Source organism: Narcine bancroftii, chromosome 6 (genome assembly GCF_036971445.1).
Source record: "Narcine bancroftii isolate sNarBan1 chromosome 6, sNarBan1.hap1, whole genome shotgun sequence".
NCBI classification, from domain to species: Eukaryota; Metazoa; Chordata; class Chondrichthyes; order Torpediniformes; family Narcinidae; genus Narcine; species Narcine bancroftii.
Genome location: NC_091474.1, coordinates 73,284,508 through 73,312,411, shown reverse-complemented (window position 1 = coordinate 73,312,411; position 27,904 = coordinate 73,284,508). Strand labels below are relative to the sequence as shown.

Genomic DNA, 27,904 nt, shown 5'->3' with positions numbered 1-27,904 from the left:
GACATAACAGCCTTCCCATCTTTCACATTTATTGAAATTCTTCTGCATCAGTGATCATAGAGTGGGACATTATAGTATTATTGCAACAAAGGAAAGACCTGTTGAATGATTAGGAAAGGCTTCATTTATTGGACTGAGTGAATTAGGACACTGTGATTAGAACCCAACACGATTTACAAAACATTAAGAATGATGAAACCAAATTGCCTTAATTTCAATAGTTAATGGTCTATAACCATCTGATAACCGTGGAAAATGCAACTCCCAAAACTGTTGCTCTCACAGATTACAATTCCCTTTACTGAAAAAAATGGAAGCTTTGTCTTTGATGAAGTTGCTTGGAAGCAGAACTCTAAATTCACTCAGAGGAGGAGGCATTACAGGAAGTGAAACACAAAAGTCTGCAGATGCTGTGATTGTAGTCAGAACAGAGAGATGCTGGAGAAACTCAGCAGGTCTCGCAGCATCCATGGGAGGTAAAGATATATAACTGATATTTTGGACCTGAGCCCTTCCTTAAGGGCATAAAGTGAAGGGAGGAAAGTTTAAGGGATACATCAGGGGTAGATTTTAAAAAAATATACACAGAAAGTTGTGGGTGCCTGGAATGTATTGCAATGGTGGAGGCTGAAACATTAGGGACAATTAAGAAACTCTTAGACAAGCACCTGGATGAAAGAAAAATAGAGGATTAAGAGGTAGGAAGGGTTTAATATTTTTTGGTAGGAATCTATAGGTCCGCATTACATCAAGGGCCAAAGGGCCTGCACTTTGCTTTAATCTTCTATGTATCACAGGAAGACCAACAATGATCACCTGTTCCTCATCACCCTTGGATCGAACACCTTGCCTGGGCATCTTAGAGGGCAGAGAGAAGAAAAATGTAGCTTGTGGGTCTGGAATCAAAAGCAGGCTGGACTGAATTCAATATTACTGAACTACTGAAGCAAGTACCCATAGCGATTGAAGACTTTTCCATCCCAGAAGAACCATTCTGCCTTTCGTGATGGATTTAAACACACTGCTCCAGATTTCCAGTACTGCTACATAATCACTATGCCAATTATATGATACTAGGAAGGGAGTGAAATCAAAATGGGGCAAAGTGGTTTGAGTTGAAGATTCCAGGACAGAATTCCTGATGAGTTGAAAGGATAAATGGTGCGTAAATAAGGATGGGACAATGAGTTGGGATATTTCTTCTGCAACTTTGCAAGCAAACGCAAGAGACACTTGGAAAGATTATTTTCATAAATGGAAAAATGTGATCCAACTCGCAACTTCAACAGTGAAGAAAATTATAAACAATCCTTGAGCAATGAACAGAATGATGAGGTTCACAAAAATATTATATTAATCTTCTATTCAATGACCCACAATCTTGAATATTTGTACATTAGATGTCCAAATGATTCAGCAGGGGAACCTTGCAAGAGCATGCTCATCAAGAATACAATGAGAAAGTCAAGATGTCATGCAATTCCCAGATGTTTTAGCCATTGGGTGCAAGTGTCAAAAAGACAAGTGTACAGCAGCCTCTCATATCCCGACGTGGTTCCTAGCAGAACTAAGTGACGTGTATTTTGTTCGGATATCTCTGCAGCAATTTTGTGGCTTGTTTAGGCTTCAAAGACCCAGTCTGTGTCACACTGTCCACACCTGCTTTTGCTTTCCGTTCAGCCTGCAAGACAGACATTTCCATTAGGTTTCTGCATTAGAAGCTTTAACCCTGCGTAGCAAACTGGCATGGATACAATCTCATCCACTGATGACTACTGGAATGCGAAAGTACTTGGTATTCAAGTGTGCTGGTGTAACATTGTAGTAACCACAATGGGCAAATCGGTTTCAAATTGCTCTTTAAAAACTAAACCCTCAGATAAGAGATGTCCACCTAGAAATTAACCACTGATCATTACCACTAAAAAGCATTCATACAGTTGGCACACTCTGCCTACCCCATGAAACACTCTTTATAAATGTTAATGCAATAAATTTCAGATGGTGAGGAGAATGTGCTGATGTTGCTATATTGCTCATGTTTACTGCCTAAGATCCACTCTCAATGAATTCTACCCAAAATCCCCAAATATATCAAATCTTGTGAATTGCATTCATAGACACAAACGCAATCAAATGCTTCAGGCTCCACATGAAAGATCTTCAGTTCCTTGCATGAGTTCTTTGTAAATGGGGTTATCAATTAAATAACAAATGGCTCACATATTTCAATGAGATAGAGAGCAAATCAGTGAACTTCACTCAATAGAATACACAACACGTATGAAGTGGTCTTTCTTTGAATCCAATATTACACGAGTTTCTGTGTGCCACATAAAGACAATGGAAAAGCCAATAGGATCTACAAACAGAGCGGGAAAAACAAAATAGAATCCTTTTTTGTACAAGAGTTGGTCTAAGTCCCTCTAAAGCTGAAACCTACCCAGCTGGTTGGTTAATGCACGACATGCGTTCAATCTCCGGTTCTTGAAAGCAGTTTCATCACGGGTGATTTGTAATAAATTTGCATCAAACCCATTTCTCCCATTCTGCTCTCCTTGGACATTAGAAATGATGGACAACTTCACTCTTAGTGCATTTGGCTTCCATGAAATAGAACATCAGACCTAGGATTATTTTCAAATAAACATTACCTCTGCTTTGGCTGTACATTGAAAGAAAGCCTGGATCTCCTTGGCACAAATCACCTCACTGAAGTTACTCTGTTTCCAGCAGGCCATCATCACTGCCATCTCTGTTACACATGTCGCCTCTGTAAATTAATAATGTCCTATTACTTAAAATTAATGACCAGGCAAAATGCAAAACTGGAAAGAAATCATTGTTTTTAAAAGGGTGGGCATCCAAGCATTGAAGGGGATCATCGAATGACACTATCCAGTGAGCAAATTTTGAAATCTTAATAACAGAGCAGTGGGGATAATGAAAGACAATTTTGCATTAACAGACCAGGATATCAAAGTGCTAGAGAGAGCTAGTGATCTATGAAATCCAAACATTTTTCCAGACCAAATTCAACCCTTCTCAATCTGAAACAGGAGGAGCACAAAACCTGCAGGTGCTAGAATCTTGAACTCAGTGGCAGCATCAATGGGTAAAAATGATCAGTCAGAGTTCTGGTTTGGGACCCCATTTAAATTTAGTCGCACAGCACAATAATAGGCCCTTTCAGCCCACAAAACTGTGCCAGCCACATACACCCAATTGACCTACAACCCCCCCCCCCCGACACATTTTTGAAGGGTGGGAGGAAACCGGAGCCCCTGGGGAAAATAGAAGAACTCCTTACAGATCATGCCAGATTCAAACCCCAGTCCTGGTTGCTGTCACAATGTTGTCCTAGCTGCTACGCTAACTGTGCTAATGCTCACCCCTCTATCGAGACTCAAGAAGGAAGATGTGATATCAAGGGAGGGGAGAAGGAATCTGGTGGGGGGGGGGGGGTGTATGAGATATTAGGGAAGGTGAAAATAGACTGGCAAGAGAGGGGGGGGTTACCTAAAATTAGAAAATTAATGGAAATTAATTGGGAAACCCATGCCATTGGGTTTAAGGCTATGCAAGAGGAAAATTGTTTGACCTCATCCTGGCAATGTTCAAATTATTCTCATCTGAATGTACAAGTACAACCTGATGAAACAGCCTTCTGTTCTCTGGTCCTCGGTGCAAAACACGCAGACACACCACACATCTAGAAAAACAATACATATGTAGAACAGATAGTCATATATGAAAATAAATATTGCTTCATGAATATGAGAGCCTCGGATGGTCAGTGTGAGCGGTTCCTTTGGTCGTTCAGCATTTTCACTGCTCGTGGGAAGCTGTTCCTCAGCCTGGTATCTCTTCCCCGACGAGAGCAGCTGAAAGAGGGTCAAGGCCAAAGACAGATATGATAGTGAAGGAGTGGTGAAGGGAATTAGAATGGTTGGCTACAGGGAGTTCAAGCTGAGACCAGTCAACCAGTCTATAGTCCAGCCAGATAGTTGGTCCAGCAATGCAGTTTTAACATTTTGCCTCATGCAAAACAACCATTAATCAGTTTTGCCTCTTACTTTCTAGTCATACCCAGCAGTTCAGCACCCTGGAAACATTGTGTGCTTCTTTCAACATCAGCTTCTCCCCGTGCCAGGCTGCATATATCACTCTAACTGCAATCCTTTATCTAAAGGGAACATGACTCACAACGGCCACTTATGTTAGAAAGCGTGGCATCACATATTGTGTATTGAGGCCAAGAACTCGGCAATTTTTTTCAAAACTGAGCAGAACCAGCAAATATTTCGAGATCCAGCCAGACTTGCTGGACAGTCAAGTAAATGTAGTGGAGGTGCAATAATGGCTGTACCGTGGTAAATCTCACACAGTAAGATCCTATAAACAGCAATGAAAGTGATCAGAAAAATCAGATTTTTAGCATTTACACCAAAGCGACATGCCCAGATTAAAGGCTCTACAGGAGGATTGTGTGATCACTCACATCACTTCCTCTTTCACCATCCTTTGCATAACCTTGCCACAGTTTTACGCTATTCTCCCACACATTACTCTTGGTATAAAACGGACCTGAATCTTGATGTCAGATTTATTTGTGCTCTTGTGAAAGGCCAGGGAAAGGTTTTAGTTTGTTAATCCTTATACACAAATTAAATGGTTCTCTGCAAAATCTGAACAGAATGGGGCTCCTACAGTGACCACAGGGATCTCTGCAGAGGAGTTTTGTAGGACTGACATGGAGAAACTGCCTCTACTTGCAGGCAAGATCATAACTAGAGGATAGAAATAACCAAAGGATCTGCTCACACTAACCATCCAAGATAAAAACAATATTTAATTATTTATTGTAAAGTATAATTTGTCCCACGTACGAATTGTTTGTCTGTATGTGTGTTATGTCTGGTTGTGTGTCTTTGCACTGAGGACCAGAGAACGCTATTTCATCAGGGTGTACTTGACAATAAATTTGAACTTGAAATACAAAATATCCTTGAATAAACCCAACAGGGACTTCAGAAGAACTTTCCTTACCCGGAGATGTTAGAAAATGGAACTCTTTATCATACAGAATAGTTAAGCCAAATACAAGGGAGATGGGAGTGACAGGTGAAGGCCTGCGCACAGTTGAAATAAAAAGAACTGCCCACTCGTACTTGCGTATTGTTGTTGTTGCTGATTCGCAGACCCCCCCCCCCCCCAACCACCTCCTTAAACCCGTAACATTGCAGAAGTAGGTCAGGTCCCTGCTGATCCTCAAATCCAATGCTAAGGGAATATTGTACAGTTATACATGTCCCATCGTCTCTCTAAGATGAGCAAAGAAGAATTCACGAGACCACTTCGCACAAGAGGTGCTGCAACAAGCAATGCTTAATTCCCACCCCTCACCTATACACCCCACCACCAACCCCATATACCTATTCCCACTCCTCACCAAAAAACAACCCCACCCCCACCCCATCCACTTAATACCCACTCCCACCCTCACTCAACCCCATCCCCACCCCTATACCCACTCCCACCCTCACCCAACCCCATCCTCCTAACACCCAACCCCATCTAACACCCACTCCCACCCTCACCCAATCCCATCCCCACCGCCCGTTCCCCCACTCACCGCCCAGCCGGCCCCTCCTGTTCGCCACCTTGTCGGCGAGCACCAGCGGCCTGTTGGGCTTCAGCACCGACTTCCCCCGCCTGCCGCTCAGCAGCCAGGCCACCCTGGCCGACGCTCCGCTGCTCGCCGCCATCACCGCCGCAAAGCAGCGCGCCGGCTCGCTCGACCCTCTGCCGTAAAGCCGGATGGTCGTAAAACACTGTTGAAAAGACCAGCAGCTTGGAAGAGGACCTGTGTGAGCGCTGCTGCCGTGTCTGACGTTCACATCCCAGCAGAGCGACTCCCAGACCCAGCAGATCAACCTCCAACCCAGCAGATCAATCAGGTCCAGCAGATCAACCTCCAGTCCCAGCAGAACTCAATTCCAGCAGATCAACCTCCAGGCCCAGCAGATCAACCTCCAGTCCCAGCAGAACATTGCCAGCAGATCAACCTCCAGCCCCAGCAGATCTACTCCCAGTCCCAGCAGATCAACCTCCAGGCCTAGCAGATCAACCTCCAGCCCAGCAGATCAATCAGGCCCAGCAGATCAACCTCCAGTCCTAGTTGATCAATCAGGCCCAGCAGTTCAACTCTCAGTCCCAGCAGAACAACTTCCAGCAGAGCAACTGGCAGTTCCAGCAGAGCAACCAATCCCAGCAGAGCAACTGCCAGTTCCAGCAGAACAACCAGACACAGCAGAGCAACTTCCAGTCCCAGCAGAACAACCAGTCCTAGCAGAGCAACCGCCAGTCCCAGCAGTACAACCTCCAGGCCCAGCAGAACCTCCAGTCCCAGCAGAACAACTCCAGTTCCAGCAGATCAACCTTCAGTCCCAGCAGAGCAATCTTCAGTAAAGCAATGCTAGTAGTATCTCTTTGTGCCTTTACTGCAGGCAAATGTTGATAAATTTTGCATGTTATTACATTTTGTGTATTAGTACATGATAATAACGTAATCTTAATCTTGAGTGACATTGAGTCAGTGGTTCAGGCAGCATACATGGGTAGAAATGGTCAGTCAAGGTTTCAGGTGGGGACCTTTTATCCATAGCATGCCAGTCCCAATGCAGCCACCTATCTGATAAAGGGTCCCGATCCAAAGAGTTGACATGGATGTCTGACCTGTTGAATTTCTCCAGCTTTTCATTAATGGCCATGTCCAGAAGGGTTGTGAGACAACAGTTCTCATTTTGCAGCACTGGGCTGCCTTTGTGTATGTGGATGCATTGTGAGATTCTACAGTATTTGGCGTGAATTTTTAATGAGTTAAAAAATAGAATTAGAATAAGGAAACTTTATGTTAATTAATTCTAGTTGAATTGTGGACGGGAAAACTTCTGCAAGCATTTCTGTCCCCAGCTGGTCATTATTGTGGAGAAGGTTTATTTAAATGGACTACCAGTACATTGGATCCTTGATTTTCCACAGAGATGGAGGACATCCACTGGCACGTGAAAACTTTCCACAATCATGACGAGGCAACATTTTGATTTGAATTTTATTGTTTCAAATAAATGTTGATGTTTAAAATAGCCTATCTACCATAGATCATAAACAGTCAAATGAGTGATTAAAAAAATCTAGGCAAAACTGTTTCTCAAAATGCAGCCACACCCAACAGTGCATCAAAACGTTCCCTGCAGATAAATGAGGTCTTCCTTGTTTTCCATCTGCACTTCTGGAAAGAAAATAATGTATAACCTGTAAGTGTCTCCAAAAAATAAGATCCTACATTAGTCAGAGAGTTAACAAGCATGGAAACAGTCCCTTTGCCCAACTCCTCCATGCTGACCCAAGTGCCTACTTGAGCTAGTCCCACTTACCTACATTTGGCCATATCCTCTAAACCTTTCCCATCCAATGTACCTGTCAAAACATCCTTTAAATGTTGGGATTGTATCTGTCTGTACCACAATTAACCAGACGTTGCCTTAAAAGTCAGTCTGTCAGAGCAGGAAGGAGGGAAGAAGACAGTCATGAAGCCAAGTCCATTGCTAACACGTGGGATGTCAGTATGGTGGGAATAGTTCTTGTTGGGTCTCTTAACGTCTAAAAATGGTCTTGAATCTGTCTCATTGCACATTTCACCTACAAGTCTGACCATGTTGCAAAATTGTAAAAAAATCAGATTAGTGCTGAGCACTTGTCAATTCTAGACCCATATGAATATAGCTACTGTCAGATATCACCATTTATAATACTGATGAATGCATAGCATTGACTAGCTTCAATGAGAAGTTTTGTAACACTTAACAGATGCCAGCATCTCACAAGATCTAATCTAATCTCATTTACAGATATTTCCCAATTGCCAACATGAAAATGGAAAGAATTTTTTTTCCAAAATATATTGATTGAGCATCAAAAACAACTTCGTTCACGTTATACAGATTTACATTGTGCTCCTATTTTCCTTTTCTCAACAGAAAAACCAGCACACATATACACAAGTGTTCACATGTACCCTCAGATATACTCCCAGACCCTCCCCCCACCCCACTCACTGACAACATTTGCACCTTTGCTGACTGTATCACTGGCATATTACCATCCCACAGTCAGTCATTTACTCCGTAAGCATGCGTAATTCGGAGAAAAAAACACATGAAAGGCTGCCATTTGTGGAAACATTTTCTGGTGGACCGTCTTAATGTGTATTTGATTTTCTCCAGTTTACTAAAGAAACTGCTGTCCATTGTGTTTTAGAAGGACTTCTGTCAGACTTCCAGTGTAAGATGATTAGATGCTTGGCTAAAAGGGATGTAAATACTATTGCAGGGAATTTAGGGAGTTGTTGGAGATTCCAAACACAGAAGTTAATGAACAGGGTAGCAAATTGACTTTCAATGTTTTGGATCATGTGCCCTGCCCCTGTATTTTGAGGCATTGATAAAACATGTGATTTAGGTGGAAAGGGGAGCCATTGCACCAATAGCATTTGTCCCCTACTTCAGGTTAAATGGCTGACAGTCTTGAGTTTGAAAAGTGAACCCTGTGCAGCACCTTGAACTGAATGAGTCCCAAGTGGGAAATCATTTCTAAACGGTTACCTGCCAACCTGATGCTGCAGTGTTTTATTGTAATTAGGCAAGTAGCTGGACAATGGAGATATTCAGAGAGTCAACAGAAAGTGGAATCGACATTTCGGGTCCAGAAAACTCTGCACCCTCCTCTGAAACAATCCTTTACTGTCAGGAGACCACTGTCAGTATGAATCAGAAACAACATCTGCCCCTCACTGGCCATCAACACAGGTGCACCTCAAGGATGTGTGCTAAGCCCACTCTACACCCATTACTGTGTGTAAAAACAATATGGCAAAGATAAAGATACATAACCAACGCTTTGGGCTTGAGCCCTTCATCAAGGTCCAAGCAAAATGTAGGCAGGCGCCTGAATATAATGAGCTTGCCTACATTTTACTCACACTTGATGAAGCCTATATGGCTAGGCACAATTCCAATGCCGTCTATAAATTTGCCGATGTCACCATTTGGTCGTCGGTGGAATCACAGAGGGAGGGAGCTAGTTGGGTGGTGTCACAACAACAACAACAACCTTAAACTCATCGTTAGCAAGACCAAGGAGATGATTGTGGACTTCAGGAGCGGGAAATCTATAGAACATGAACCAGTCCTCATCAAGGAGTTAGCAGTGGAAAAGGTTAAGAGCTTTAAGTTCCTGGGTATCAACATCTCCAAAGATATGTCCTGAAACCTCCATGTCGATGCAATCATGAAGAAGGCTCACTAGCAGCTACACTTTATGAGGAGTCTGAGGAGATTCAATATGTCACTGAAGACTCTCAAAGACTTCTACAGGTGGACCATGGAGAGCATTCCGGCTGGTTGCATCACTGTCTGGTATGTAGGTGCCAATGCACAGGACAAAAAAAAAACCTCTAGAGGGTGTTAACTTGGCCTGCAACATCACAGGAATCCGTTTTCACTCCATGAGGTGTTGTCGTAAGAAAGCAGCCTCTATCCTCAAGGATCCCCACCACCCAAACCATGACCTCTTCACTCTGCTACCATTGGGGCAAAGGTGCAGAAGCCTGAGGACATACACCCAACTTTCTTCCCCACCGCCATCAGAATTCTGAACAGACAATGAACTACAAACGCTACTTTACTTTCTCTTCTTTTTGGACTAATTTTTTTTTTGGTAGTTTTATCGCAATGTTTGAACTGTGATGCTTCCATAAAACAATGAATTTCATGACAAGTTCAGGACGATAAATCCTGATTCTGATCCAGATACTGGAAGGGGTAAGAAGGGATGTGAAATCTGAGTTGGAAACACTTGAATTTAAGCGGAAAGCGGGATCAACACAAGAAGGGAGCAATGGGGGGTGTATTGTTGGGGTGAGATGTAGAGAGGAGGGAGAAGTCTCATGTGGAGCAGAGTTGGCATTGACTATTTGCCATCCCACAGGCTGCCACTCACTTTGGAAAATCTGATGTGCCCCATGTGAAATAGGAAAGCTCCTGGCTTGATGTTGTACATGTTGCACTAAATGAGACTCTGTCATCTGACTGCCACATTCCTCACAATGACAAGAGATTAAAAAAGAACAAAATGCCTGTGAGAATCAAAGTTCAGAGTTTAGATTTATTGTCAGAGTACATATGTGACATCACATCAACCCTGAGATTCCTTTTCCTGTGGGGCAGGCTGAATTTCCACTTACTGGTTGTGTAAATAACTGTACTCAGGAAGAAACTTATATACAAATGAAATTTAAAAAAAAAATGTAAACTGACTGTGCAATACAGAAAATAAATATTCAGTAATAATATGCAAAGCAAAAGTCCTTAAATGAATCCCTGATTGAGTTCATTGTTGAGGAGTCTGATGGTGGAGAGGGAGCAGCTGTTCCTGAACCCAGTGGTGCGAGTCTTGTGGCACCGATACCGCTTTCCTGATGGTAGCAGTGAAAACAGTGCGGGTGCTGGGTGGTGTGGATCCTTGATGATCGCTGCTGCTCTCCAATGGCTGTGTTCTCCTCTAGATTTTCTTGATGGTGGGGAGGATTTTCTCTGTGATGTACTGGGGTGTGTCCATTACCTTGACACTCAGAGTTGTTGGTTCCCCCTTAGCAGGCCATGATGCTGCTGTTCAGCACAATTTCCACTACACTTATGTAGGTTTGCCAGGGTTTTCAACGTCGTGCCAAACCTCCACATCTCCTGAGAAAGTAGAGGCGCTGATGAACTTTCTTCATGATGACATTACTGTGTTGGGTCTATGAAAGGTTCTACGAGATAGTGTCCCCCAGGAATTTAAATTTGCTCACCCTCTCCACTTTTGATCCCTCATTGGCACACCTCTGATTTCCCCTTCCCAAAGACCACAATCAGCTCCTTGGTTATGGTGACATTGAGTACGAGGTTGTTGTGAGGATAATAGTCAACTCATTATTTATCACTTCAGGACACTTTGGCTGGACATCCATGGATTTTTTTATAAAATTGTTTCTCACTGGAAACATCCTTACAGCTGCAACAACATGATATTGAAGCTGAATTTCAGATTAACTAATTACAGTGGCTGGCCCTAAGGAAGGCAGGAGGCATGCACGTCAGCCTGAACCTTTAATTCAATTAGTATTCTGACATGTTCAAACTCCTGTTAAATATTAATACTATTGGAGAAAGATCTGTAGCTCTAGCAACCCATATCATTATGAATAAAAATGAACTGCCTTTGGCTTCAAAGCATAAGTTCATCTTCAAACATAGTGTTGGCAGGTAAGAGACAAACTGATTTTCTTCCTCTAATCTCCTAGGCATGTCTGGGCTGATATGTGCCTTGCGTAAGAGCTTCCTTGTTACACTTTGGCTGTAGGTAGAAATACAGCCCATGGACAACTTTCCCATGTTAAAGATGCTGTGCTCATTTAAATCGGTGTTAACAATGACCTTCAAGCCAAGATTGAAAGGGCTCTTCAGTGTACTAGTAGATCCTTGAAGGCAAAATGAAAGTGCCTTTTCCATTGAAGGACATATTTTATTTATGACTTGTCATAATTCCCTGGAGAGGGCCATCGCTAAGTGACAAGATGCCAAAGGCTGCAAGATAAGATGAGGTAAGGTTGGGCAGCCAGAATGGATGGGACATAAATCTGCAGGTGTCATCACATCAGAATCAGAATCAGAATTTATCGTCATGAACATGTCACAAAATTCATTGTTTCATGGCAGCATCACAGCGCAAACATTTATATAAACATATTATATTACAAAATAAAGAAAAAGTCAGTGTCTTTGGTTCATTGTTCATTCAGGAATCTGATGGCGGAGAGGAAGAAGCTGTCCTTGTGCCACTGAGTGCTCATCTTCGGATTCCTGTACCTTTTACCTGATGTAGCAGAGTGAAGAGGGCATGGCTTGGATGTGGGGGTTCTCAAGGATAGAGGCTGCTTTCTTAAGACACCGCCTCATGTAGATGTCCTCGATGGAGTGAAGTCTGGTGCCCTTGATGTCGCAGGCTGAGTTAACAGCCCTCTGGAGTTTTTTTCTTGTCTTGAGCGTGGTTGTCCAATTCCAATCACTCATCCTTCCCCACTGTCCCAATATTGGCTGGCCAACATGCCTATCAAACCGACCTGCCTTCATACTGTGTTTAAGAAAAATAGTGGTCATCCCAGCATCTAGTTGGATGGTTGTTTAATGTTTTTGAAACAATCCCTTTCACTCCACTCCTTACATGTCATCATTTTTAATAATTATAAAGTAAGGCATTTACAGGTGCTCTGGAGAAATATTGAGCATACCTTCTCATTATGAATGCTTGAGTTTTATGGTAATGCACTGAAGGCAATTCTGGAGGATCTCTCTCTCATAATAAAATGTATTCAATACCTGGAGCTGTATTCAATTCCTATTTTGTCACAGCAAATGATATAACAGATTAGTTCGGCAGGGAGGAAAAGCCACTCTCTCTGAGACTAGTAGTTCGCTCTTCCTCCCCCACCCCCAGGCACTTCCCACTGCATTACACCCCCTCCTTCACCTCCATCCAGGGTCATGAACAGAGCTTCCAGATGAGGCAAGGTTTCACATGCACCACCTCCAACCTAACGTGCCCCCATCTATATCAGTGAGACCTTACAAAGTTTGGGTGACTGCTTTGTCGAGCGCCTATGCTCTATCCTCAGCTGGAATTCTGTTTTCCAGCTATTTTAATTCCCGTTCCCATTTACAGACAGACCAGTCTGCCCACCTCCCCCCCCCCCCCCCCCCCGGCCTCATCTATTGCCAGGGACAGCCCAAAAATAAACTTGAAGAGCCGTGGATCATATTCCTGCTCCCATTCTCCTAGCCCCTTCCAGTACTTTCTTTTCACTTACCCCCTGTCCCCCTCCTCCCTGGTCTGTGTCCCCTCTCCATCTCTCCAGTATCCTAATGGCTCTTGTCCTCTCCCTTGCTCTTCCTCCGATTATTATGGTTGCTATCTCCCCTTCCCATCTCATCGACTGTCTGTTTCTCTCCACGGATGCTGCCTGATCTGCTTCCAGCTCCTCAATGCTTGCTTAAAACATTATAGGGATTTCCTAGGAGCCAAAAGCCACTTTGTTAGAAGTTGCACAGAAAGGGTGGAATGCAATCAAGTCCCAACCTCACTATTATAGACTTAAAAAAATGTTTTCATCAACTATGGACTGATCTTTACCAACATTTCAAATGAGTGCGATTCAGACTGTGACTCAGAGATCAGGATAACCAATTGGTATTTCAGGCAAGAACTAACATTACATCATGTTTGGCAACTGGTGATTATATGATATTAACGAGCCCATCCTTTATAAACCCATTTAAAATTGGAAGCGTTAGTCACTGCTAAGATTGACTGGCTCAGCTAAAGCACGAACCCCTTCATTGTGGAGGTGAAAGTCACCTTGTACATACCATGACCGTAAAACTTTCCGAACTGTTTCAGTCAAAGAAGCAAATATGAACACTCTGTCTCAGTGTGGGCTCAACAAGCTCTCACAATCTGTGATGTGTTTCAGTATTGTATCTGAGAAAACCTGTCGCAGATGAGAGCTCTGTATTTTATCTCATCCACAAAGTAGCACCTCAGTCAGTGCCCAACTTGTACAGTGCTTCCCTGGGGCATTAGTCAGCCTAAGAATTACGTCTCTTTAGGTACAGGACAACCTTCTGGCTTGGAGATAAGAATGGAACACCCATGAGTCCAAGATTCTGCAAGTTACCATCACCATCAGCTAGATCACCGATCCTGCGATATTTGTTTATCCATCCTGAGGCAAGATCAAGCCAAATGCTCGCTTGACCTGAAAAGTACATCTTCATTTGGACTGTTGAATCTCAATTGGCTGGAACTGATCTTTGAATCAATTTTCCAGCCAATATGTTAGTCTTGTCCAAATAAATGTTCAGTACCAAAGAACAATCCCATCCCTAGTGTTCATTCACACCAAGACCTTTAGATTTAAGAACCAATTGTCCGAGAGAGAACCTCTTGCCTTTTTCTGGAAGGAAGTTCCAAACTTCTGCAATCTTTCATTCAGTAGTGTTTCAGTTAGCACGGTGGTCAGCGCAGTGCTATTGCAGCGCCAGTGCCCCGAGTTTGAATCCAGTTCTATCTGTAAGGATTTGTACGTTCTTCCTGTCACTATGTGAGTATCCTCCAGGTGAGCTGTATGGGATTTGTGGGTTATGGGGTTTGGGCACCACAGGCTCGTGGGGCAGAAGGGCTTGTTACAGTGCTGTACCTCTAAATTTAAAAAAAATTTAAAGCTGTATCAGCTCAACCAATAGTAACAGTCCATCTGTAATTTGATAGTTTTATTATTCAACAGTCTTTATATCTTTATTTTTTTTCTTAGACACACCTTTTGTTGGAGTTTTTTCTATTCATAGTTGATTAAGGTCATATGGAATATAAATGCTAGCATGGATTTGAAGGCCAAGTGGCCTCTTTCTGTTCAGTAAATGCTGTACAATTTATGTAACTGCCATCGCGTTGGCTTTAACTGCCCTCTGAATAAGATAAAAGTCCTTGAACACTCTCCAAAACAGATGGAAATGTGTAGTAACCCACACTCTAGAAATTAACCTGTAAAAACTTTGGGTTTACTCATTTAAATTTTAAAACAAGACATTAGGCTCACTCTGTGACCCTAATGTTTCCCAGTCACTTCAATGGGACTGCCATAATTGAGCCAGGATTCACCCATCCCAGTTCAGCAGCATATTTCCCAGCCTGACAGTTCGGAGTTGTCTCTTGACCTACAGTAGAGGGAGAGACACTGCCAGTCAGAGTTGCCTCCCCCCTCATCCTAGACTCAGACTACAGCCAGAAACAAGAAAATCTGTAAGTCACGCAGACGTGAATGAAGACCTCAAACCACAGCATCCCAAGCCATTGCACTTATGATAAACACTGAACTTCATCAGGAGATTTGATCAAAAGCTTGTCCAAAGTGGCAGGATTTAAGGCCCTCAGGAACAATCAAGATGTTCAGGAACCACTCTTGGAGACCATCCTCTGACAGACTAGTTCCTGACTGATTCACTAATAAATTCTACCAAGTCACTACATCAGAGCTTTCTGAAAGGATCATTAAAGAGAAGGATTGTAGTGTTTTTAAAAAAATACTCAGAATTGATTAATGCTTCAGGAGGAAGCTAAATCTTAGCCAGACCAAAAATATCTTCATTTTGATTAACACCTCATTGTAAATGCATGCACCAGAACTAACTTCACTATCATATTTGCATCATTATAAAGAGAAAACATAAACCCATCATGTAAAAGCCGACAGGAATTGTTCTCGTTCTGTAAAAGCTTAGTTTGCAGTGTTGATCTGCTTACTGCTGCAGAATGCCAAAGCACCAAAACATTTTAACTTAATTTCTGACAGTATTATGTATTGCTTGGGGGTGATATAATTTATTTCATGAGAACCAGTTCAATAATAATAACTAAAATTTAAAGGAGACTGCAATTAATCCTTGTCCATGTCTAGACTGTGTATACAAGGGCTATGTTTAGCAATAGAATGTCTCTGCTTCTCTTTATGAACGTTCCAAATAGTCTGGTATCCGTGGCTTCCACTTCAGTGTAGACTCCTCCTGTAAGTAGACAACATTGTACACAGAAGCAGAGTGTCTGTGTATTTGCACTCACACACGTGTGCATATGTATGTGTGCAGGTCTATGTGTGTATATGCACATATGTGTATGTGTGTGTATCCACTCACACATCTGTGTCTATGCGTGCTCATGTGTGTGTGTGTGTGTGTGTGTGTGTGTGTGTTTGTATACACGTGTGTACGCATGTGTGAGTATCTGTTAGAAATTGAGTTGTCTCGGGCTGTACTCACTGGAATTTAGAAGAATGAGAGGGGCTCTTAGAGAAACATATCAAATTATGAAAGGCATAAATAAGATGGAGGCGGGTAAGTTGTTCCCATTGGTGGGGAAGATCAGAACTAGGGGACATAGCCTCAAGATTCAGAGGAGTAGACTGAGGACAGAGATGAGGAAGAACTGCTTTTCCCAGAGGGTGGTGAATCTGTGGCAGTATATTTAAGACAAGGTTGGATAGATTTTTACGTGGTAGGGGAATTAAATGATATGGGGAAAAGGCAAGTAGGTGGAGATGAGTCTATCATCAGATCAGCCATGATCTCATTGAATGGTGGAGCAGGCTTGATGGGCTGCATAGCCTACCTACTCTTGGTCTTATTTCTTGTGTGTGTGTGTGTGTGTGTGTGTGTGTGTGTGTGTGTGTGTGTGTGTGTGTGTGTGTGTGTCCATGTGGCTATTTTCATGGTCTGAAAATCTATAATAATCAAGATTACCCAGGTGCTATATGCATCCTACAAAGTTCTCTTAATATGCAGTGAATTTGTAAAATAGGAACATCAGCAGCCAAATTATCAAGATGTGAATTGAGAACAGGAGGCCATTCTGCCCCTCGAGCCTGCTGTGCTATTCTACAAGATCATGGATGATTTGATTGCAACCATAATTCCTCATTCTGGTCATCCCAGTATCTATCATCGATGTGTTTAACGAGAGTCTATCTACCTTAAAAATAGTATTCATGAACTCTGCTTCCATTGTCTTTTGAGGAAGAGAACTCAAAAGATTCATGAACCTCTGAGAGAAAAAAAAAATTCCCTTAAATTGGGAGCTTCTTACTTTTGGACAGCAACTTCTAGTTCTAGGTTCTCCCACAGGAAACATCCATTCTATCAGGGTCTTGTACTGATGTGGCATGCCATGACTCATGAAGCGTAAGGGGAGGGGGATTCTTTGGCAGAGGTATCTTGTGAAATCTGGGTGAATTTTCTTGGGGACCGAAAGGATGGGATGATTAAAATCGGGGATGGTCAAGAGGTCAGATTTTGGAAGTTCTTGGATCTGGGATTCCTGAAAAGCAGAGGGGTGAGACCGGAGTGGGACTTAAGATCTATATTGGCTTGGAAACGTGCCATTCTTTCACTGGCACAGCATCTAAATCCTGGCGCTCCTTGCAGATTCGCACTTTCACCTTTGCAGTGATCAAATAAACCAACTCACCTTCTCAAGGGCAAATAGAGATGGGCAATACATGCTGACCCTGTCAATGACACCCATATCCTGAAAAAATTAACACATGAAAACAATTCTGATTAGGAGCCATGTTTCTGTGCCAACTTCAGTTGAGTCATAACTCAATTAACCTCTGAGTTGTCAGAACATTTAATACAGATAAAGGGACATATATCAGCACAATGAATAAAATCCCATCAGATTCAATGAAAAGGTGTAGTGGACAGATCTCAACCTTGCCCAGAACCACAACTTTCTTTATCATGAAAATTCTTTGTTCAGACCTTTTGTGTTTTTTGGAACAAATTAGGTTTCTACAGTAACACCCTTGGTTTGTGGAAGTCGTGTCCTTTATTTCATAGTTGGATAGTTCTATGGTTTTTAGTTAATTGAAGCCTTCCTTGGAAACAGTTGATTTTTTTTAACTTTCTGTAGACACACAATTCATATAACAATGGGCCAACAAAGATGAAATGTATCACCCTTTACCAAGCAGATTTGTTAGAAATAGGACTCCCCCCCTCCCCCCACACAAATGCCCTACATGTGCTTCCCTTCTTTAATCTCCATTGCAATAAATCCTTTTTTTTTCGAGACTGGCAGGTTTCATTCATCTAAATCCCCCAATTAAGTTTCAGTAGGTCTGATGAGAACCAAACTGCTGTGGATTGCACAAGACCAATTATTTTCAAATTATTTTAAGAAGAATGAAGAAACTTTGATGATGTGTATTTGGAACAATGGACAAATTGTGACCATTCTGAGAGTGTGGTCTTAGACTCACATAGGGGCTGAGAACATTGTGCAACATCACATAGACTAATAAGATTGAGCTTGTGATCCCTCACTCTCCCCAATGTAAAATATCCTTTTGACAATTTTCTGCACAGAGGGTCTCCTCAATGTAAATTGAGGTCATGAATTCCTGACTGTCCTTCTGGCTATCCATCCCATAGGATGATGATCATTCCTTTCAGTCACTTTGTGGGGTTTGATATGAGGATACCCCACTCCTTAGAAAGGAACAGCGTGGGCGTGAATGGATTTAGGAGGGTACGGGGGTTGCACAGGTCCAAACCTACCCTCTCGACATCCCCTCCCGGATCCAGTGGCATGGTGAGGTCCGAAACGGCTGAGGGAAGTTCTGTGGCAATGAATGGCCAGTCCAAGCTTTTTTTTTAAATTTTTTTATTTTTCACACCATAAACCACATTAGCCATGATACACACTTTTTCTTTTTCACACATATACAGTGACTTTTTCTCCACCCCCCCCTCCTCCCACGCCACCCCCCCACCACCCCCCCATCCATTTTAGGTATACAATCTAGGTTACATTAAACCAGTCAGACAATGTTGTCATTCAACAAAAATACACCAGAAATTCTACTGAGTCCATTCTTTTCTTTCCTTCTCCTTCCATCAACTTAGGTAATGATTGTCCCCGGTAGGTTTTCGCTATTGTATTTCATGTAAGGCTCCCATATTTGTTCAAATATTTCAATATTTTTTCTTAAACTATATGTAATTTTTTCTAATGGAATACATTTATTCATTTCTATATACCATTGTTGTATTTTCAGATTATCTTCCAATTTCCAGGTTGACATAATACATTTTTTTGCTACGGCTAGAGCTATCTTAACAAATCTTTTTTGCCAGTCCAAGCTTTGATGCAAGGGATGCCCTTTCTATGCTTCATGGCATGTGTTTATTGGATGGCCGTTGTCCCTATGAGAGGGTTCATCTGCCCTTTAATAGTTTAATTTCTGCACCACCAATTAGAGGAAATTCAGCTGCGCCCGCAGGGAAAAAGAATCTCAGGGATATGTGATGTGATGTCATGTATATACTCTGACAATAAATCCGTACAAATGCAAATTCCCATTGAAGACTAGTCCTGGCTAGTATTTAAACATCAATTTGTGTTGCAGAATTGAAGGTGCTACCACTGAATCGTGCTGCCATCAAGGGGCAGGAATGTTAAGTGTATGTAAGACACTGATTTTTGAAGAGTAGGTGAATTAAGGGTTAAGGGGAACAGGTGGGTAAACGGCACTGAATCCACTGCTAGATCAGCCATAATCTTATTGAATAGTGGGGCAGGATCAATGTTCCAGGGAACCTACACCTGCTCCCATTTTTGATGTATGTTTCAGCAATATGTAATTCACTCACTTTTGAATTATATCTCCATCTCCATCGGGCGCACAAAACTCAAAACGGTCACCTAGTTTACCTATCTGGGCTGCACCATTTCATCGGATGCAAGGATTGACAACGAGATAGACAACAGACTCGCCAAGGCAAATAGCGCCTTTGGAAGACTACACAAAAGAGTCTGGAAAAACAACCAACTGAAAAACCTCACAAAGATTAGCGTATACAGAGCCGTTGTCATACCCACACTCCTGTTCGGCTCCGAATCATGGGTCCTCTACCGGCATCACCTACGGCTCCTAGAATGCTTCCACCAGCGTGGTCTCCGCTCCATCCTCAACATTCATTGGAGCGACTTCATCTCCAGCATCGAAGTACTCGAGATGGCAGAGGCCGACAGCATCGAATCCACGCTGCTGAAGATCCAACTGCGCTGGGTAGGTCACGTCTCCAGAATGGAGGACCATCGCCTTCCCAAGATCGTGTTATATGGCGAGCTCTCCACTGGCCACCGAGACAGAGGTGCACCAAAGAAGAGGTACAAGGACTGCCTAAAGAAATCTCTTGGTGCCTGCCACATTGACCACCGCCAGTGGGCTGATCTCACCTCAAACCGTGCATCTTGGCACCTCACAGTTCGGCGGGCAGCAACCTCCTTTGAAGAAGACCGCAGAGCCCACCTCACTGTCAAAAGACAAAGGAGGAAAAACCCAACACCAAACCCCAACCCACCAATTTTCCCTTGCAACCGCTGCAACCGTGTCTGCCTGTCCCGCATCGGACTTGTCAGCCACAATCGAGCCTGCAGCTGACGTGGACATTACCCCTCCATAAATCTTCGTCCACGAAACCAAGCCAAAGAATTCTCTCACTTTTGAATTATAACTTTTATTGATCTTGTATCCAGCATTTGGGAAATAAAATCTCTCTTTTAGCTTACATACAGAAATAGTAGAGTATCCTCCATCCACTGGGAAGGACACTTGAATTTATAATAATGTTTTCCACAGCGTATTCAGAACAAATTCCTCACAAGCAACTTATATTCATATACAAAGATGAGGCAAATAGAAAGAACAGACAAAAAGTACAACATAACTAAACTTTTTCCAAAAGGTCAGTCATTTCTCATCATACTGATTTTCAAAGATCTGTTCAAAAAAATGTCCAATAATCTCTGTGTTAGAATTTGGAAAATGTGACCCAGTTTTCAAATCCTAATAAATTAGGCATTTATCACAAGACTGGCTACATCTTTCTCTCAAGAACCATTAGGAAAATGTTTGCTCGGTGCTGCACCTCATATTCCTGAGGATATAAGAACAGAGAAACTTTAGAGCTGAGTAAGGATCTTATTTTTCCAAAACCTGCTCTTGGATGCTATATTGGCAATGTATTAATCATTGATTCGACTTAACTCAGCAGGTCTCACGTGTAAATCTGGAATTATGTGTACCTGTACTTAAATCGGAGATAGCAAGCATTCTTTTCATAGGGATGGTGCCATACATAAAGACAGAAAATACTTTATTTAATTTATTTGTTGCCAGCATTTATTGCCCGTATAAATGCACTAAGCAGTTAAGAATCAATCACATTGCTGGGTTTGAAGGAAAAGGTCATTGAGTTGAAATGCTAGCTCTATTTTTCTCACCATGGAACATACCTGACCAGCGGAGAATTTCAAGTACTGTTTTGTTTTATTTAAGACGGTTTAGGCCTTATGATTGCCGGTCCTCACAGATGATATCTATTATATTAAATACCACACCTTAATTTGGAGGGTTATGGAGAAAAAATAGTTCTCTCAAACATTCAGTACAAGAATCCATATGGCCTCCAATCCCGACCATCTGATGGTTCTCTAACTCAACCTGTGCTCTCACTGGTTAATGGAATTTGTCCACTCTCATCTGATTTAACTTCCTAATTCACCCATGAATGGAAACACTGCCATCACATATCAAATTGTATTTTCAGTTCTCTGCAAAGCAAAGTTCTAAATTAACAATAATATTACTTTCCTGTACTAAACTTATTGCACATATGCATTCCAAAAAGAATAATGTAATAAAGATGATGATCAGGTATACAATTAAAATCTAATCTGAACCCAACCCAACATGGCCATATCTCTCTCAGCCCTAGCCTAAGGGTCCATAATTGCTTTCTTTACCTGCTCCAACCTGTCCGTCACTGTAAATGTAGCAACTTCAAACATGTAGTGGATCTGTCAGAGATTATGAACAGGGAATGTGTACAGTAAGAAAAAGCAAATCATCCTGGCCAAACTGAAATACAGTGCCAACCACGATTGTTTTATCGGAATGTACAGCCAAACCAAATGTTAACACACACATTTCAGTTCCTTCAGGTTTGTATTGGGTAGCCAGACCTTACAATGTAGTGTCAAATATTAATGAGACCTGTTTCCCTGAAACAGAATGCACTAATCATTGGTTATCAGCAAGAGATTCTGTAAATAACTCGACCTGGAGCCAACTGAGTCTTGCTAATATGCAGAAAAAAAGCCCATCCTTCCACTTCAACCTTCATTGAGTTGGCATAGTTCAAGATCCATGATACTGAACAATGCCTACAATTACAAAGCAGCAGGGAGACAGTTTTAAACAATCCTTTGGCATCTACTAAGTAGCCACAGATTCCATTTTCATCTCCTGATGCCTAGGAAAGGCAGCCAACACACTGAAGGACCTGTCACACCTCGGACACACTTTCTTCTCCCTCCTCCTATCGGGAAGAAGGCTTAAGGGTGTGAGAGCATGTGCACCAACAGGCTGAAATAAAGTTTCTTCCCTACAGCCGCCAGGCTCCTGAATGAACACAATGGTCTCATATTGCCCATGCTTGGTGCTAATGGACTCTACGTGCTGTGAATTGTTCTCTTTACACATCTGTATGTCGTGTCAGAAGCAACCTGTTGGTCCTGTTTGCAGACTTACTGTACTAGTTTAATACAAAATATTACTGGAGAGACTCAGCAGGTCATGCATCACCCTAAAGGTAGTTTTACCAATGTTGTGGGCTTGAGCCCTTTGTCCAGGTATAAGCAGAAAGCAGGTAGGCAGGCTCAGGACCGGTATGTTTGCTTCTGATGGACGCTGCTTGACCTGCTGAGTTTCTCCAGCACTTTGGTGTCACAGCATCTGCGGACTTTCTTGTTTAACTCTCTAATGTGGTATTTTGTAACAAGTAATGTTAAACATTGAAAATATCTGAATTGCACTGAAGGCACAATGATTGAGTGCAGTTCCTTCAAATGTCAGCTCAAAATACAACAGAGCATGAATGTAGTGACACAGCGTGGAAACAGGCTATTCAGCCCAACATGTTCAGGCTGACCAAAATGTCCCACTTGCCCATGTTTGGCCCTTATCCTTCTAATCCATTCCTGTCCACGTATCCGTCTAATTTTGTTTTTAAGCAATTCCAATAGATCTTGCCTCAACCATCTCCTCCAGAAACTTGTTCCATATATCCACCACCTCTGTGTTTTAAAAAAAAAATTAACCCTCAGGTTCCTGTTAAGTGTTCCCCCGCCTCGTCTTAAACCCATGAACTCCGATTTCAAATACCCTTACTCTGGGCAACAGACTCTCTGAGTTCACCCGCTCTATTCTTCTCATGATTTTGTACAACACTATGAGATCATCCCTCATCCTCCTTAGCTCCAAGGAATAAAGCCCCAGCCTGCTCCACCTCTCCCTATTGGTCAGACCCCCAAGTCCTGGCAACATTCTCATAAACTGAACACAATACTCCAAATGGGGCCTCACCAACGTCTTATACAACTGCAACATGACCTCCCAACTTCTGTACTCAGTACTGAGTACAGAAGTTGGGAGGTCATGTTGGGGGGGGGGGGGGGGGGTGTGTGTGCCAATATGCCAAAGCCTTTTTGACACCCCCCCATCTACCTGCAATACCACACACGGGTGCATTAAAGGTCCTGGATGGCATTTAGGAGACTATGCCAAAATCAATAACTGTATTGTAATTTATCAACAGCAGGGATCCATGTGGGAAACAGTGGAGCAACAGGTCATTTAATAGAGATCTGAGGTCCAATGTTTTCCCAGTCTAAAATGTGTGGACCACTATTTTAACAATTGTTGCATTCATAAAAGTGAAAATTTAAAACAATAACTTAATTTTAAAAGATTTGACTGCCATTTTTAAAATGGAATGGTTCTATTGAAGGGCCCACATGAGAGATTAGAGATTCTGGAATTTTAAAATATTTAGACAGACAGCACAGTAAAAAAGCCCACAAGCCCCTGTCACCTAATTACACCTGTACATTTGGAAGAATGGGAGGAAACCCACACAGACTTAGGGAGAACGTACAAGCTCCTTCCAGTCAGCACTAGATTTGAATCCAAGTCGTTGGCGCTGTTTCAACATTACGCTAACCACTGTACTAACCGTGTCAGTCTGAATCTGGAGAAAATAGATTAACTCAGTGGGTCAGCAGCATCAATAGGAGATTTTTAAAAAAATGGTAAAAACACAGAAATGCTGGAGGAACTCAGCAGGTTTCACAGAACCCAGAGCAGGTTTTATCAACGTTTTGGCCCTGAGCCCTTCTTCAAGGTACAAGTTAAAAAGCAGGCAGGCGCCTGAATTAAAAGACTGGGGAGAAGGAAGGAAAGGGCAGGGGAAGGAGCACAGGGCAACAGACAGAAGGTGATAATTCAATATGGATGGGAGGATGGAAGAGAACTGATTGGGAGAGGGGGTGGCTCTGTGAATGCATTGCTGGAAGAAAGGAGTCGGAGGAAAAAGGGGAGAGAGAGAGAAACGGAGTGAGAGGAAAGGAGAAATAGGGATGGGGGGGCGGTGTTATTTTGGGTTTCATCAAGATGAAGAATTCTTTCCTGAAACATTGACCATTGTCTTTCTCCCACGGACGCTGCTCAACCCACTGGGTTCCTCCAGCAGATTGCCTTTTGGTTCTATAAGGGCTGATTTTTTTCTAAAATAATCATACGAAGTGTATAAACACAACTCTATTAGCTAGAAAAGGAATACACTGCTTCACAGGTGACAGCTTAATCGCAGTATAAATCTCATACCCACACACTTGTCATGCAGGGCTATTTTCAGTGATTTAAGTACTTCCTATACCTATATAACACAGTAACAACCTTCGACAATACTTCTGATATTTTTCCCAGTCATGCCTGGATGAAAGACTCATTTTTGTCAAAAATAGCTAATATCAACAATGCACCTTGATTTATGTGGTTAATAAAAGCATCTCAGGAGCACAAATTCATGCTTCATACAAGGTCCATGAAGCTTTGCCAACGACTGAAAATTTAAGATAATTGAGCTTCTGACAGTTTCCAGTGGAGCTGTGGTCTCCCTCAGGCACCAATTAACCCTGCTCAACACTGCTGCTGTCAATCACTGGGAAACTGACAAGGAAAACCTGAAGCAACAAACCTCCCGTGACCAGAAGACAAATGAACAAGTAACCTTGAAAAGGCAGAGGAAGCAATTGCAAGTTGGCACATTATGAATCGTCAGCACTCGTAAACGGTGGCCCCCAAAGATCCCATGCCTTCAACGTTTTTATGTGCATATTTTTATAACCTTCTGCCATACCTTCCTTCTGAGATTACACTAGCCAAATGTAATATTTTCCTTGGATAAGAAAAACTTTTAAGCATTGCATTTCAAGACTGGAAGCTCCTTTGTTTTGTAACTTTGTACCTGAAATTAAACTCCCTACACATTCAACATCCCTTCGCCTGCAATACAAATTCTTATGGTCACATTTGAATTTGCAAATGCTCAGCATGTTTATCACACACATTGACACGTGGAGGCTTAATTAGCAGATATTTGCTTCTTTCATTGAAAACAAATTAAAGTTTGGAAGTGGTAACTCACACGGGACCCCTTATTAAGACAGCACGTGACTGGACAAATGTCTACCTCTAAAGATTTTATATTGAAAAATAAAGGCAGAAGGTACCAAATTCAAATAAGGGTACATCGATTGGTTTATTGACCTATTATATCTCGAACTCTAGTTTCGATGAAAACCATTCCGAGAGCAGGATTCAGGACAGGAGTTACATTAAAATGATACAGAACCTGGATTAGGTCAGGCAGAGCAATGAACCCTGCTCTAAACCCATTTTATTCTCCCCACACTCCCAATAACTCCTCCAGGATTCTAACACTCACACTGGGGTAATTTACAGTAGACAGCTGACCTAACAATTAACGCGACTGCCACATCACATTTGGTAAATTTCCTATAGATTTTAAGGCAGGAACTTTGAGGTACGTTTGTCGGCTCTTGGATTGCACTAGGAGTACAGAAGAATAAGGGGGGGACCTCACAGAGGTATTTTGAATACTGAAAGCCCTGGACAGAGTAGATCTGGCAAGGATGTTTCCCATGGTAGGGGAGTCTCGGTCAAGAGGGCTCAACTTCAGAATAAAGGGACCTCAATTTAAAATACAGATGCGGAAAATTTTCTTTCGCCAGAGGGACGTGATTCTGTGTAACTTGTTGCCACGGGCGGCTGTGGCTGCGAGGATGCTGGGTGTAAATCAGGCAGAGATTGACAAATATTTGATTAATCAGGCATCAAGGATTACGGGGAGAAAGTGGGGAGTGGGGCTGAGTGGGAGGATGGATCAGCTCATGATTAGAATGGGGGAGCAGACGCAATGGGCCGATGGGCCTACTTCTGCTTCGTCTTGTGAGCTTCTTTCAAACCTGTTGGTTAGCACCATTTCTACAATGTAACAGAAAATGTAATGTAGGCTGGACCGCTGATTTACTGCAGTCAGCTCAGTAAATTTATTCAACTTGAACACTTTTTTCCTTACACCCCTCTCAAAGTATAAAAAGCTGCCTATTTTGGGTAGTTATAAGCAGAATGAGAAGAACTTTAAAAAAATATATTGTAAAAAGTTATTCTCAATGAAAATAATCTAGATGCAAGTCTATATAAATCACACATAATTGGTAATGTTTATCCACCATTGGCTTGATTTTCGAGCAGGATTTGCCAATGGCTTTAGTGTTTACTTCTCTTCATTATCGACTCATGAACATAATCCCACAGTTTACTTGGGTCAGTCTCGTTCCGAAGGATCATGGTGGTCAGGGCTTCAGCTTGGTCCAAGCTCTGCCAATAATCTTGCTGCCACATTTCTTTCCAACTGCAAAAAAGGGAATGAACAATAAATATTAGAAATTTCTTTCAATTTTAATTTATTTTTATTTAAATTTTTAGTTTTTAAAAAAAATGTAGACATACAGCACAGTAACAGGCTCCTTCTGGCCCATGAGCCCGAGCCACCCAATTACCCTACGACCCCCGTACATTTTGAACGGTGGGAGGAAACTGGAGCCCCCAGGGAAAACCCACGCAGACACAGGAAGAAAGTACAAACTCCTTACGGACAGCGACTCATTACCCAATGAGTTGGAGAGGATTAACATGAACGATCAATTCTGCAAAATGACTGCATGTTATACTGTGAGCATCCAGCCCCACTGCATTCAGTGAGACATTAAGAAGCGGTGCAGTCGTGCAACTAGTAGAGCCACTGCCCCCAAGCTCCAGCAACCTAGGTTCAGTCCCAACATCTGGTACTGCCATTTTGAAGTTTGCAAACCCCCGAGTGTCCTGATTTCCTGCCACTTTACAATGACAACCAGGATACTTGAGGGGGCCGATAGTGAGCAGGGCTCCTGAAGGGCTTCAGGAGCTGATGGTATCAGGGAGACTTGGATGCCTGGAGCTTGGGGTCCCCACTGGACCTGACAGGAGGCTGCATACTGTGCATCGGAGCAGGTGGTGGGATCCAAGGTTCCTTTTCTGTCATGGAGTAAAGCAAACAGAGTCAATGTGAATATTGCCCAGTAAGAGAAAGAGAATCAAAAGAGAGAGTCCCTTCAGAGGTATTGAGTGTCCGTGGATCTATGGACACTCCACATCACTGAAGGGATTCTCTTTTGCATCTCTTTGTTGACTTGATAGTTCCACTGACCAGTAATGCCTCTTTGTGTGTCTTTACAGTTTTTTGTAAACATGACTTGAGTCTTGAGGGCAGCAGGCCCTTTGGCCCTTCTAGACTGTGGTGAACTATTATTCTGCCCAGTCCCACTGACCTGCACCCAGTCCATAGCCCTCCTTACCATCCATGCACCTGTCCACGTTCTTCTTTAAATGTTAAAATTGAGCCTGCATTCACTGGCAGCTTGTTCCACGCCCCCACCGCTCTCTGAAGAAGTTCCTCTGAATGTTCCCCCTGAATTTTTCCCCTTTCACCCTTAACCCATGTCCTCTGGGTTGTATCTCACCTACCCTCAATGGAAAAAGCCATCTTGCATTTACTCTATTAGTAAATTTATTCTATTTGGCTGCTTCAAATTGCTCCTTGTTTGTAGAATTTGGGAGGAGATTGAAAAGAGGACCATTGTAAATGGGTGTTTCATGTTTGTGCTGACATAGTGTGCAGAAGGGCCTGTTTCCATGTTGTCTGATCTTCGATTCCTGGTAATT

General features: G+C 42.5%; 2 protein-coding genes and 1 long non-coding RNA gene across 4 annotated transcripts in view; 1 reads left to right on the top strand and 2 right to left on the bottom strand.

Moving 5' to 3' along the window:
• Positions 1-106: 106 nt before the first annotated feature.
• Positions 107-5,811, bottom strand: chchd1 (coiled-coil-helix-coiled-coil-helix domain containing 1). The gene is made up of 3 exons (XM_069885356.1): positions 5,636-5,811; positions 2,655-2,773; positions 107-1,681 (listed from the first exon to the last, which is right to left on the bottom strand). Exons 1-3 carry the CDS (start codon positions 5,766-5,768, stop codon positions 1,568-1,570), a joined length of 366 nt encoding a protein of 121 aa, XP_069741457.1. The 5' UTR covers positions 5,769-5,811; the 3' UTR covers positions 107-1,567.
• Positions 5,812-5,845: 34 nt separating this feature from the next.
• The window catches only part of LOC138736220 (uncharacterized), a 26,111-nt gene continuing 4,052 nt past the window's right edge, over positions 5,846-27,904 (top strand). Inside the window, exon 1 of the long non-coding RNA XR_011340165.1 lies at positions 5,846-6,467. This is a non-coding gene — a long non-coding RNA (uncharacterized lncRNA). The remainder of the gene's footprint in view (positions 6,468-27,904) is intronic.
• The window catches only part of fut11 (fucosyltransferase 11 (alpha (1,3) fucosyltransferase)), a 21,602-nt gene continuing 13,916 nt past the window's right edge, over positions 20,219-27,904 (bottom strand). Inside the window, exon 3 of one of the 2 annotated variants that reach the window (XM_069885354.1) lies at positions 20,219-26,555. In XM_069885354.1, coding sequence (XP_069741455.1) covers positions 26,411-26,555 — 145 coding nt within the window. In that variant the 3' untranslated portion in view covers positions 20,219-26,410. The remainder of the gene's footprint in view (positions 26,556-27,904) is intronic. The other variant, XR_011340164.1, reaches the window with a different exon arrangement.